Below are 14,281 nucleotides of genomic sequence, written 5' to 3'. Positions count from 1 at the left end.
CCTCCAAACAAACAGCTCATCCAACTGCGGATGTGTTTGTCGCTGGAGACCCAGAGAGTTTTGGAGCACACGTTGCAAGTGCCTCCCGATTCTACGTCTTCAGTGACGGATGTGCTCGACCTTTTACAGGAGCACGTTAAAGGTCGGAATAACGAGGCTTTGCGTCGCCGTGCCTTCACCAGCTGCAAGCAGGCGGAGAATGAATCCTTTGACGACTTTTTTGTACGTTTGAAGAGTTTGTCAGAGGAGATCGACGTCTGCAAGGCGCACAGCCGGGAATGTGAGGAAGCCTGGATCAAGCACGGGATTTTGACAGGTGTCAGGCAAGAAGAGTTGGTGCAGCGACTCATCCCCCCTGGACGCTTCCTCCACACTCCAGGTGGTAGTGACTGAATGTCGGTCATACGAGGCCACCAAGTCCGCCACCTCTGCCTTACGGGCCCCACCTGCTGTGAGAGCTATCTCACAGTACAAGAAGGGTAAGAAGGCGGCCAATAACGTGAAGGCTGCCGCACGTCCTTCCACGCCTCCGCCTAGTGCTTCCTGTGGCAGCTGTGGAAAGCAGCATGGCCCCAAGACATGCCCGGCCGCCGACGCACTGTGTCGTGGATGTGACCGTAAGGGCCACTGGTCTAACACAGACAGGTGCCCAGCACGAGGCCACAAGTGTCAGGCCTGCGGTCTCTATGAGCACTACGACAAGTGCTGCCGCCAACCCAAGCCCAAAAGCCCGAGACGAGGAGGAAAGCAGCGCACTTCCCTCGGGGTGGTTCGCACGCAGCCCCCTTCAGATGGCTCACGCAGCCCCAAGCAGCAGCGGAGTCACATCAGGAAGGTGCAATCGACCACACGCCCCAGGGCGACCCCTTCCCCTACCATCCGCGTCGCCGTCACACACGGTGATGTGTCGGGTCACATCGAGGTGATACCGGACACCGGCGCTGATGCTACAGTGATAGGCCTGAAGCACCTCCAGAAACTGGGCCTCACCAAACGCGGCCTGGGACCACCGCCGCAGCTGCAGTACTACAATGCGGACGGTTCCCAGATGCCGGACACTGTGGGCTCCTTTCAAGTGGAGATCACCTACGGCGACAGGTCGTGTCACGGATGGATCGACGTGCAGCCTACTCTCGCTACACCCTTGTTGTCGTGGGAGCACTGCAAGGAGTTAGGCGTGGTGCCCAGAGACTTTCCTGAGCAGATCCCAGCTGCTCGGTACACCGCCAGCAGGGTGCGTTAGTCAACGAGCAACGCGCCTGGCACTGCCGTACAGAGCTGCCCGGAACCCGCTTCCAATCCCACCCACACAGGACGCTCCCCTGCCCAGATCCTGTATGGCCACCCTCTCCGCTCTTGTGTTCCTGCACACGCCAAGGCCTTTGTGAAGGACTGGCAGACCAGAGCCGAGAGCTGCAACCGCCGCGCCGCTACACGTGCCCAGGACGCCAAGGCTCGGTATGACGACCGTGCCTGCCCTCTTCAGCCACTGGAGATTGGTGCCCTTGTCCGTGTCCAGGACTCGACGACGACACGTTGGGACAAGGTGGGCATAGTGATGGGCGTCGGCCGGTCGCGGGACTACAAGGTCAGGATGCCGAGCGGCCGTGTCTGGTGGAGGAACCGCCGCTTCCTCCGGCCAGTCCCAGCCCCTGCTGCTGGCCCCCTGACCGAGGACGAGTCACCTACACCTCACGAGGATCAGCCCCACAGTGCACCTCGACGCTCGGAGCGACTTAGGACTAAGAAGTCCGCTCAAGACAAAGACTATGAGAGTGAGGGGGGGAGGGAGATGTAGGTTATGTATCTAAGCTACTGTGCCGAGTAGCAACCTTGTATATAAGCTACTTTGCCGAGTAGCATCTATGTATATAATTACGTGGCACCACTGCACGTGTTATGTGGCAACATTGCCATGTGGCAAGGCAGTCTTAGTCTGACTCTGTGGGTCGTGCAAGGCACACGCTAGTCACCACTTGTATTTCTCCTATCCGTTAATAAATGGACTTCAGTGTTACCCGGTATTTTCCTACCCATCACTGCCTTCTTCAGGGAACACTTGGAACCTTCAGCCAGAATTTAGTTTTTCTCTTCATAACTTTATTTTATTGATGTCCTCAGTAGCGGGTTCAGCCTTTCCAGGCGAACTTTAGCGAGGCTGCTAGACTTAGCGTTTCCGGAATGCGGACCTCCCGGTCTTCCTAGCAATCTAGAGTTATGTTGAAATGGACTTTACATCCTTATATGGGTTATACAAGAACCATTCAGGGTGGAATTCTTAACCCAATAAATATTACTAGAGTAATAGTGAACGCTGTTGCCAATAGAGTGCTATGTTAGCGACTCAGCACTGTCAACCCTGCCGGGTGATAGTACGCACGTAGGCATTTTCGCTTAAGTTATTACTTGGGGGGGGATAATGTCTGTGCCCCTGATTGGCAACAAATAGAGATCTTGATGATCCCTCTACATAAAATGTTCTAAATGAAAGAAGTTATGTAAAAATTATTTCCTTGAGGTAAGGGATACTTGAGATAAGAGTGGGAAGACAGATACGACTAGTGAGTTAATTGTTTATAATTGTCAAACGAGTGACTTATATGACAATAAGAAATCTTAATGAATTAACTTACTAATAATATAACAATTATGAGTCATATTAATTAGGTTTTGGAGGAAATGTTTTCCCCCTTATATTTTTATAATAATATAATGTGACTCATGGTGTCCTCCTAGTTTAGATGAGTGATGTGCAACTGGAGGACGAAGGACAGGAGTCCCGTTGGCCTATGGATGATGGAGGAGACTTTGAAACTGTCCCTGAGGAGATAGTATTGAGTGATGAGCTACAAGGACTAGAAAGTTCTGCTCAGGCACTACATACAAGGAATTGTCTGTCAGTAGAGAATGTGAATTCAGTAGTTGTAGTTTCACCCAAGACCCAAGGAGACCATACTACATGTACATGAAATTAAAAAAATGACGTAGAGCCACTTGGATTACTAAGATAGATCCTCATATGGCTTGCATAATTTATGGCAGCTGTCTCAAATAACCTATTTTCACCAATGGATTGTGCAGTTTGTTATGATCAAATTTTTCAATTTCATCAAGCTACAGGTGATAAGAAAGAATTATTGCAAATACAAATTAAAAATAGGTGGAATAAGGCCTTGAAGATTAATTTTTTAATGCGACGCTCAGTGTAAGGATGATCCCAACAGGCCATGGATAACATTGGTAATCCTTATTCAAAGTATTTTATGAAAATGTTTCTAAGCTTCCTGATATCTCAGCAACTACAAAGAGACAGGAAGGACAAGCAACTTTGGGTCATCATTCTTTGTTTTTGGAAGGTGATGTACTACACTTTCTTGGCCTGATATTTGCCCAAAGATAATCTCTGAAATAAACGAAGTCTGGGCTAATGTATTGAAAGACTTAACATTCATTCCCTCAGACAGGAATGCTCACAAGTTTAGTTTTTTGAAGTTCCAATTTAATGACAAAAAGAGTTCCTTCTATGATTTTTCCCAGTATTTATCGGCTCCAAAATATGTTGATATAAGTTATGAAAAAAAATTGAAACCAGTTGCCCCTGCACTGCTGCTTGAAGAATTTAAAATTAGGAAATTCTCAGCAGATGTTTGGTCTGCAATTATGATGTGTCAGTTATTAACTAAGTTTGTGCTGGACTATGAAGAAAATTCAGAAGTGGACAAATGTTTCGCTGCTGCTTTACAAGGAATCCCATATTCCCTGTACAACTCATTTTTAGATAATTTGTTGAAAGCCCTAAGACTGAAAGTCCAGCTAAGGAAGCAAGCAACAAATAATGCTTCAAGTGGTAGCGCTTATTTATTGCTACGTTCTTCCCTCTTTCTCCTGCTTTGTTTGATGAACAATCATTGGTTAAATATAGATCATCTGGTGAGAATACTATTAATATTAATGTCCCCAGGAGTCCTCAGACCTTTCGGAACTCTAAGAGAGGAAGGTTTTACAGGGGAACAGGACCAGCTGCTTGGTTCAGTTATCAACCTAGAGGAAATTTTAGAGGAGGAAATAATCAAAGACGTAATAGGGGTGGCCGTTTGTTCAGAAGCGGAAGGAGACCACATCAGCAACTACTCCCTTCCAATGAAGCCAGACAGCTGAGTCATCTAGGGGGTTGGGAGAACAGATGGACTTCTTCCATATGGGCTTACAAGACAATCAAAGGGGGCCTCACATGGACTTGGTTGAGGTGCCCTCCCCTAGCATTTCCAAAAAAGGGTAAAAAACCAACCCCCTTACTTAGAGGATTTGTAATTCAACTACTAAACAGAAGTGTCATGGAACTGTTACAGTCAGAGAAATGTTTCATGTCTCGCCTATTCCCAGTCCTCAAGAAAGGCAGCGACAAATTAAGGTGGATTTTGGATCTTTCAGTCCTCAACAAATTTATTTCCAAAAGAAGTTTAAAAATGCTCACTTACGATCACCTGAGGCATCTACTTCCGCCAAATGCTTGGATCTCAAAAGTGGATCTCGAAGATGCCTATTATCACGCTCCTGTTGCTCCCAGGTACAGAAAATTTCTGGTGTTCAAAGTAGGGGATGTAAGTTATCAATTCACAGTGATGCCATTCGGCCTGACAATTGTGCCAAAAGTCTTTACAAAACTGGCGAACATTCCCAGAAAGATCCTTGCGAAGGAGGGTATAAGAACCTTTGCTTATATAGACGATTGGCTGATAATGGGAAACTCTTTCGAAGATTGTCAAAGGGCGACCCAACGTACACTAGTACTATTTCAAAACCTTGGTTTGAAGGTAAACCAGGTCAAATAAAATTTAATACCATGTCAAAAGTGGGTTGGTTAGGTCTCCAGTGGGATACAAATCAGCAGTCAGTCAGTTTACCAGAAACAAAAGTATTAGATTTGATAAGCCAAGTAGAAGCCTTTTGTGTAAAGACCAAGGTTTCTTGGCATGATTGGGAATAACTTTTGGGTCTGTTGAATTTTGCCACAATAGTGGTTCCATTGGGAAAGTTAAGTAAAAAGCAACTATCTCATCTGGGCTCGAAGTTGCTTCACAGAAACAGAAATGTTGCTTCTTCTCTCCCTATTCAGATAAAGAATCATCTGTTATGGTGGACAAAGTTGGACAATCTAATTGGTTCCTCTCCCTGGGTTCCGCCTCAAACAGGTTTGGTCGTTTGTACGGATGTGTCCAAAATAGGATGGGGAAACCATTCCTCAAAAGGGGAATTCAGTCATGGGAAGTGGAGCAACTTTCTTTGGGACAAACACATAAATATAAAAGAATTAACAGTGGTCCTATTCTTTTTGTCGGCAAACCCAAATTTACAGAATATGACGATCCTGTTTGCCATGGATAACAAAACAGCAGCCTTTTGTCTCAATCATCAAGGATCAACAAGGTCTTGGCCCCTTCTACAACTGTCAGAAAAATTTTTCAGTATTTGTGTAACACAAACACTTTATCTCAAAGCAACTTATATACCGGGAGTACAAAACAATTGGGCAGATGCGCTGTCCCGTCTCCGGCCAGTATTGACGGAAACAGAATGGTCCCTAAAGGTATCGGAGTTCAAGAGTCTAGTGAAGAAGTTTGGAACTCCAAAGATAGATCTTTTTGCCTCCCTAAAAAATTAAAAGATGCCACTTTATGCATCTCTGGAGAGGTTGAATCTTTTAGGAAATGCCCTCTTAGATTGGAACCTTTGGAATTCAATCTATCTTCCCACCTGTGAAAATATTGCCCAAAGTGGTTCACAAATTCAGATCCTTCTGAGGCAAGGTCCTCTTAATTGCACCATATTGGATTCTACAACCTTGGTGCCTGGATCTGCTGGACTGGTGCCCGAATCCGCTACAATTGTAACAAGGATGTCTAGGCCAGGTACAGTGAGTTCTGCTATAACCCGTGTTTTGATAACGTGAATTTGCTCTAACGCGATTAATAAATTAGGAACGATATTTGTATAACGCGAACGCTTGTTTGCTATAACGCGATTTTTGCTTACTATTTCTCCAATTTTGTGGTACAGTGGGGTATGCTATAACGAATCTAATTGGTTCTAGAACCTTGATCGTTATAGCATTCGTTCGTTATAGGATTAATCCGTTCCAGGCCCCCAAATACAACCACTTAACACTGAAAAATATAATATAAAATTGTAAAAATTTTAAAAGTGTATAAATATGCATCTAAACCCCTGAAATAAAGAATATCATTAGTATTTGTAATAAAAAAACAATAAATTAGAAAAAAAAAAATTAAATAATGTTCGTTGTAGGAGTTTTGTTCGTTATAGCATTCTCAATTTTATAGGTAAAACCGTTTGTTATAGGAATATTTTTAGTAGGATCCGTTCGTTATAGCATACCCCACTGTATTAACTGTGAATATAGTAAAGAAGAATATCAACAAGAAGCGTTCTGGTGATAGAATTCCCGGTGATGATCGTAAAAGAAAGGATATAACACTTGAAGAGAAGCTCGATTTTATCAACCTCAAAATCACCCTTCTCCCCCATCAAGTAAAGTGTTACATTTACTGTATGATTTCATTATTAGATATGAATGTAACATTTATTTAGACTGTGCTCTCCTTTGTGTTAGGTTAACTACTAAATTTTTTCGATTTCGAGTAATCTGCACCTAACCCTATTTTCTCCATAAGCCCTGTTATTTCTATTACTCGATTTTCTATAACACGATATTTTACAAGAACACAATTATCGCGTTATAGCAGAACTACCTGTACTACATTCTCAGTTCGAGATATCCTTGGCACTTCATGCTTGAAGTTTCTCAAAAAAAGTTTAAATTGGTTGTTGGGTAATCCCTATATAGCTAACCAAGTATTAGCAGGTCATAGACCCCAAACTTCTATTCACTATGAGAAAGCTTGGTATCTTTTTCAACATTTATCAAGTTAACAACTCCAGAATCATTATCAGAAACAGTTGTGTTAGAATTATTGGTATTTTTTGATGGGGATGTTACCCTTTTTCCTATGGAAATCCTAAGAAAAATTAAAGGGAAGATTTCCAAGCTCAACCTATTAGGATAAAATGTCTAATGGATGAAACAAGGGTTCCTCATATATTGTGCCCAGTTAAAAATCTTCAGGAATGGTTAACCAGATTGCCTAATAGAGGCCCCTATGTTTTCTCTTCAAGGGATGGTAAGAAATTATCATCTAGTCAAATGACAAAATCCTTATCTCAATCAGTGAATCAAGCAGACCCTGGCAAGAAATTTTTGGCACATGACACTAGGAAATATTCAGGGTCTGTGACCTTTCTGTGGCACATGAGTCTCAGTCAGATCAAGGAAATGGGCTTTTGGAGATGTTCAAAAACTTTCAAAGACAGCTATCTTCATCTATCTCTGAGAGATGCTTCAAATGTGGTGGTGCTGGGTTCCCCTCCCCCACCTAGTCAATCTCCACAACCAGAACCTTCATCCTCATCAGAATAAAGTGAGTATCCTTTTTTAGTAAATTAACATTTTACCTTCCGGTAAATGTTCCTAATTCTGGAAATGTTCTAAACGGTTTATAACAGAATCTGGACCTAAGTCAGCGGAGCCTTGTATGCAAAGTCACCTCCCTCTCCACCTGCTGCTTGGGTATTTATGCTGAGCGTCGCATTCTGAGTTGAACAAAACGCCGTTTTTTTTTCTAAAAAACAGTTTTTGTGATATAGCTCAGAATGCGACGCCGATAACCCACCCATCTCCACCCCTCGAGAGTTGACTTTTGTTTACTGCTCGCTCTAAGGCAGGAGATGAAGGTCGTGATGCGTATGATGGGGGGTGAAGGAGGGGGTTTTAATTGCCTGTTTGTTGGCCTGGCGAGTTAGCTAGGAATTAACATACCTAGGTAACATGCTGAGCGTCGCATTCTGAGCTATATCACAAAAACTGGTTTTTAGAAAAAAATGTTTTTATATAAGACAAAAAGGACTGCAATAGTGTTACCTGAGGGCTGCAGGTTGTGCATCCCTGCTTTAGATATTAAACTTGTAGTTCTGTACAATTAAGCTTCTCGGCCAGGGCTCTTTTCCTGTAGCATTTTGGATTTTTTTCCACCTCTTGCCTTTATCTAGCTTTTTCTTTTTCTTTTTTATAGAGCCATTTGCAATACCTTCTGATCTTAAGTTAGAAATTGAATCTTAATGTAGTATCACATCTTATAATTGGTTTCCTAAACTCCTCCCAAAATGTGGAATGAAAATTACTAGATTTGATAACATGGTATCCTAGAACTCTTGGATGTATGAAATACAACCTGGAGGTATTTTACTAAAAGCTCAGTGATTTGTGTTTTTAGTGGTATTATCCATATCAAAGGAGTATCCTATTCTTGTTGATTCAAGTGATCCAGATAAGTTGGAAGAGTGGCTGCTTCAGCGATACACTGTGAATATTTTCAGAATGTGACAAGTTTACTCTGTTTGGGAGAATATTGAGCTCTGTAAATCATGTGCCCTTTTCTCCCTTCTCAATCATAAATTGGCCTCTCAGAACTGGGAAACACATTGTCGACTGTTAATGAATTGTGTTAAGTTTATTCTATTATATATGGTATATGAGAATATTGGCTTCTCTTATTACAGGGATGGCACCATGGTAGTCATTTCCAAGGATGTGAACCTCAAAGTCGTCTTGATCTGGGCTGTAGTGCACTCAACTCGTCAGGTCTCCGACAGCTGCATTGATGAAACAGTAAATTTGAATCATAATTCACAGAAGCTAGAATCATACTCTTTCAGTAAGAAACCTTTAAGTGGACAATATAAAAAGAGAATTGGCAAGCCACCATTGTATGAAGATACTGTTTGTTATAATGGGTGTACAGATGCTTGGATTCATAATCCTTATACATTAGCATTTTGTAATAATGCTCAAGAATTTGTTTTTTTTTCAGGCAAAACTATGAATGACCATAAGAAATCTTTACTTCATAGTTCACTACCAGTAGAAAGCTCAACTCCACATAAATCATATTCATCTGTCTGGTGTTATTCATCACCAGAATCCAATTTAAGATGCCACTTCCAAAATTTATATTATAATATACAAAAGAAGGAATTTGTCTTTGTGCACAGTCTTAATTCCATTATATATGGCATAAATAACATCAAAACTTTGCAGGATCAATTGTACCTGTCATCTTTAATAGGACATAATGCTTTCTTAATACCAATAACAGCTGTACTATTTACTTCATTTATTACTAAATATGAGAATATTAATTTTAAAGCTGTTCATGGAAAGACTCTTATTATGACTCGTTTCAAGCCGGATAATCTTCTTCATGTATTTCATGATGATCTCTTGCCTATATACTTTACAATGCAAGAACTTTGTATGAACCAAAGGCTCTGTATAGAAGACTTAAACCTTGTGTTTACTGATGAAGAGAAGAGAGGACCATATTGGGATCTCTATCTAATATTATCTGAAAGAATAATGTTAATGTCAGAGAGTAGACTGAACAGCAGGCAAGTCTGGTATTGTTTTGAAGATGCATACATTGGACTTAACAAGATAAGTGTGTGGTATCAGTATGGCTTTGGAAAACCACAGGGACCTCAAGTGAGGAGTTCTTTTTCAGGGCATCTTTTAAGAGCATTTACTGATTTTGTTCAACAAAGGTTAAAAATAGAGCATAAACCAACTCAGAAACATTTAGGGGTTTTAATATCCAGAAAATTTAACCGGAAAATAGTGAATGAAAAGGAATTATCAGCATTTATTAAAGACCAACTAGAATTGTTAACCAAACAAGTCTCAGAAGTTAAGATGTTGTCACTTGAAGAAAATAGTATATTCACAATTGTAAGTGAATTATCTCAGGCCCGTGTAGTGGTCGGGGTTCATGGTGCTGCTCTGATTCTTGGCATGTTTCTACAACCTGGATCCATTTTGGTAGAAATTTGGCCTTTTGGGATAAATTCCAATGCTTCCACAGTGTATAAGACTATGTGTGGATTGCAAGACTTTGGTGTTGCTTATGTTCCATGGATGAATAAGGACATCATTAATACAGTATATCACCCTGAATACCCTGCAGCCTATGGAGGACTAAGTCAATTATCATTTGAGGAACAACAGGATGTAATTAAAAGTCTTTATAGAAACAGTCTTCAAGATGTGGCATGTTGTGATAATACTAATTGGCTTTTTAGAATATACCAAGATACTAAAGTTCATGTCACTGAAGGTGATACCAGATATATTAGTGATCCATTTTCTGGTGCTTTGAGAATTGGTTTAACAATGTCACGAGAGTATTTAGAAAATAATGTAAAAAGTAAAAGTGATATGCAAAGTGTACATCCTTCCAAAGTTCAGGAAGTACATTGTCATTTACTTAAAGACAGTTACTATACTAAGCTGTTATTGGAATGGAAGGATCCTTGGAACATTAAAGATATTAACTGTCAGAATATCTTCTTTGAGGTTGTGGTACAGATAGAAGGTGACAGTTCATTTGTAAGCAATGTTGTAAGTAAAAGAAGATTCTTAAAAAAAATTAGATTAGGAGTTGAATCTGTAAATACATGGATAACTTGCTTTTGCAATAGTATTGAAAGTCCTGCCTTCTTTGCAAAATGTACTTTATGACTTTTTGTGAAATATCTAATATATTTTTAGGTACAGGGTACTCTGCACAAAATTATTGTATGTTAGCTTTAAACCACAATCAGGATTTGTACTCAGAGGGGAAATCACAAAATTTATTATCAGAAATCTGGGTTTGTAAAGTCATGGAATTCTACTAATATTCTTAGAATATCACAGAGATTTGAAATTCAATTAATAAAGAGAAAATACAATAAACTAATATAAAGCCTGATTGATGTTAACAAATTCCTGCAAAGTATACAGAAATGGGACCAGATATCCAGCATGCTTGGTACTTGGAGAGTATACATATATGGGACCAGATATCCAGTATGCTTGGTACTTGGAGAGTATTGTATACAGGTATGGGACCAGATATCCAGTATGCTTGGTACTTGGAGAGTATACATATATGGGACCAGATATCCAGCATGCTTGGTACTTGGAGAGTATTGTATACAGGTATGGGACCAGATATCCAGTATGCTTGGTACTTGGAGAGTATACATATATGGGACCAGATATCCAGCATGCTTAAGTATGTATACAGGTATGGGACCAGATATCTATGCTTGGTACTTGGAGAGTATACATATATGTATCAGCATGCTGGTAGAGTATTGTATACAGGTATGGGACCAGATATCCAGTATGCTTGGTACTTGGTAGAGCATACTTGACAGGTATGGGACCAGATATCCAGCATGCTTGGTACTTGGAGAGTATTGTATACAGGTATGGGACCAGATATCCAGCATGCTTGGTACTTGGAGAGTATACATATATGGGACCAATCCAGTATGCTTGGTACTTGGAGAGTATACATATATGGGACCAGATATCCAGTATGCTTGGTACTTGGAGAGTATACATATATGGGACCAGATATCCAGTATGCTTGGTACTTGGAGAGTATACATATATGGGACCAGATATCCAGCATGCTTGGTACTTGGAGAGTATTGTATACATATATGGGACCAGATATCCAGCATGCTTGGTACTTGGAGAGTATTGTATACAGGTATGGGACCAGATATCCAGTATGCTTGGTACTTGGAGAGTATACATATATGGGACCAGATATCCAGTATGCTTGGTACTTGGAGAGTATACATATATGGGACCAGATATCCGGTATGCTTGGTACTTGGAGGGTATATAGATATGGGACCAAATATCCGGTATGCTTGGGACCTAGGGTTTACCAGATAATGGGTTTTCCCAGAATCAGGAGCACCAGGCTTAAAACGTATTAGATGTACAGTAATGCATCTGTAATTGGCTGCAAAGCTTCTTTTCATATCAATAGATTTACCCCTAAAAGTAGCTTCAACTGTACACTATAACATTAAAAGAGCAAAAATGATATAAGTTAGTGTGCAAACTGTGTTGCAGTCTCCATTAACGCTCGCCTAAGCAACACAGCAGTGTCCCTAGCAACAGTGCTGTATGTTACAGACCCCTCTAACCTCTCCACTCAGTTTCATGATGGAAACCCCTAGATACTTAAAACTTTTTACCTTATGATATTTATTTTTATTTAATTTTTTTCCACATTCTGTACATAGGATTGTGTGTGTATGTAACTGAGTAAAGAAAATGTAGGAAATCATGTGTATTTTTTTTTATAACCCTTTTTCCCACTTTACTCCCACAGAAATTCATAATACTGTACAGTGAACCCTCACTTTACGCCGTCAATTGAGCCCACGGCGGCCCGCGTAAAGCAAGAAACGCGTAAAGTGAACAACATAACATATGGGATTAATTGAAATAGAGACCGGGCCGACCCCCAAACTCCACTTTTTCCCGACAATACGTACGTTTTAGTAAAAATAACATCTTAACTTTATGATGGTATTCACACACACATAATATAGAAGGGAACAATCAATAAGAGAATATTATACTGTAGGTTAGGTTAGAAAAAACAAGGTTGGGGTTAACACTTACGTTAGTAGAAGAGATGGGTCGGAGTACGGGAGTGGAGGCTGGTTCCGAGGCAGAGGCCAGGCTACTGGCCCTCAGGTGAGTCTTCATCACTGTCATCCACACTTACTAGTGCCTCCCTGACAGATCCCTCAAAGTCATCATCACTGTCTCTGTCACTGGCTTGGGCTGGCTGTGGTGGGTTGCGGGCGAAGAACTCGGTTATGCTTTGCTGACGGCTGGTGTTTATGTTGTCGTGATACACCTTGATGTAGGGCTCCATAGTCTGCAACAGCTGGGTAGTGAAGATTTCATACCTGTTAGCGTCAGGGTCGTCGGAAAGGAGGAGCTTGACTTTCTCCGTACACTCAATGGCACCCCTTACGTTACTATGCGATAACTTGCGTTCTTCTTGGGATGACGCACCACATGCCTCTTCACTGACGTCATCATCATCTAGCATCTCGTCTGCAGTCACATCAGGATCCCTTATCACCTCCAGGATGTCGTCGTTGGTGGTCTCGGAGAAGCCTGCAGCTGTAACACTCTGCGCAGCTTCTCTGGCAAGGTCCACTGCTACTGCAACAGTCTGAACCTCACCAGTCACAGATATACTCTGCCTCCCACCTGGAATACCTTGCAACACATGTCTCCATGCGTGACGAACCGTTGCTACAGACAGCTGATCCCATGCCTCCACCAAGAAGTTGAATTTTCTCCAAAATTGTTTCACAAGTACTTCATACTCTGCCAACTGTTGTTCCTCGTCGTCTTCTCTCTTGCTATCGGTGTCACCCAGGTTACGCAACTCATCCTTGGTGTTACTGTAGTTGTTCAGGAGCTTAAATTTCTTTGCAGAGAATGCAGCTTTCACATTACAGATCAATTCTTGGTCCATGCGCTGTATTAATGACGTAGTGTTGGGAGGAAGGAAGACCACTTTTATGTTGGTGACGATCCAACAGTAGGGGCGAGTGTCCTGGCGCGTTGTCAAGGAGCAACAAAATCTTGAATGGAACATTGTTGCTCACAGAATTTCTTCACGTCAGGAACGAAACAGTCATCAAACCAGGAGAGGGATAGAGTAGAGAACATCCACGCCTTATGTGTGGTCAGCCAGTGGACATTTAGCTTGGTCATGTCCATGTTCTTGTAGGCGTGCAGCTTGTGTGCTGTGTGGATCACCGATAACTTGAGCTTACAGGTACCGGAGGCATTGGTGGTAAACAGGACGGTGATGCGCTCCTTCTGAAACTTCCGGCCCCGACACTTGCTGGAATTCTTCACAATGAAGGTCTTGGAAGGTAGCTTTTTCCAAAAAAGACCAGATTCGTCCATGTTAAATACCTGGTCGTCGGTGTACTATCCTTCCTCCATAATCTCACGTAAAAACGTAGGAAAATCCCTAGCCGCAACATGGTCAGCACTAGCTTCTTCACCACCAATGTTAATGTTGGTGATCTTGTTCCTCTTCCTAAATCTCTGCAACCACCTAGAGGAAGCATTGAAGGGTTTGGGCTGCTTGGACCAATCACAGTCCGATACGTCATATGACGTCACCGATAACGCAACAAAGACATACACTGCGCAACCTACTCGGGCCGCTTACCCAACATGGCGGGATAGCGGGAGGTTTGAATCCAAAAATGGCGCAGCGCGAGAGGACCGCCAGCTGCTCTCCGCGTAAAAGGGTACACACAC

At 41.9% G+C, this 14,281-nt stretch overlaps 2 protein-coding genes across 9 annotated transcripts in view; both read left to right on the top strand.

Annotated features, from left to right (window-relative positions):
- LOC121856513 (protein O-linked-mannose beta-1,4-N-acetylglucosaminyltransferase 2-like) overlaps window positions 1-10,664 on the top strand; it is a 43,320-nt gene extending 32,656 nt beyond the window's left edge. For 2 of the 5 annotated variants that reach the window (XM_042352110.1, XM_042352109.1), the window contains exons 2-3: window positions 8,635-8,743; window positions 8,946-10,664. In XM_042352110.1, the coding sequence (XP_042208044.1) occupies window positions 8,954-10,648 (1,695 nt within the window). In that variant the 5' untranslated portion in view covers window positions 8,635-8,743; window positions 8,946-8,953 and the 3' untranslated portion in view covers window positions 10,649-10,664. Of the gene's footprint in view, window positions 1-8,634 lie in introns of all 5 variants that reach the window. The other 3 variants (XM_042352106.1, XM_042352107.1, XM_042352108.1) reach the window with 2 other exon arrangements.
- Window positions 10,665-10,883: 219 nt separating this feature from the next.
- On the top strand, window positions 10,884-12,261 carry LOC121856515. Of its 4 annotated transcripts, none has more exons than XM_042352114.1 (4): window positions 10,884-11,155; window positions 11,330-11,395; window positions 11,534-11,618; window positions 11,671-12,261. In XM_042352114.1, the coding sequence occupies exons 1-4, from the start codon at window positions 10,884-10,886 to the stop codon at window positions 11,905-11,907; spliced, it is 660 nt and encodes a 219-aa protein (XP_042208048.1). In that variant the 3' UTR covers window positions 11,908-12,261. The 4 variants fall into 4 exon arrangements, with proteins under 4 accessions (XP_042208048.1, XP_042208049.1, XP_042208047.1 ...); XM_042352115.1 differs by having other exon boundaries at window positions 10,915-11,169; window positions 11,344-11,395; XM_042352113.1 differs by having other exon boundaries at window positions 10,915-11,155; window positions 11,534-12,261.
- The last annotated feature ends 2,020 nt before the right edge of the window (window positions 12,262-14,281 follow it).

The sequence above is a fragment of the Homarus americanus genome, unplaced genomic scaffold (assembly GCF_018991925.1).
Source record: "Homarus americanus isolate GMGI-L3 unplaced genomic scaffold, GMGI_Hamer_2.0 scaffold27063, whole genome shotgun sequence".
In the NCBI taxonomy this organism is placed as follows: domain Eukaryota; kingdom Metazoa; phylum Arthropoda; class Malacostraca; order Decapoda; family Nephropidae; genus Homarus; species Homarus americanus.
This window is presented reverse-complemented; position numbering and strand designations above follow the sequence as displayed.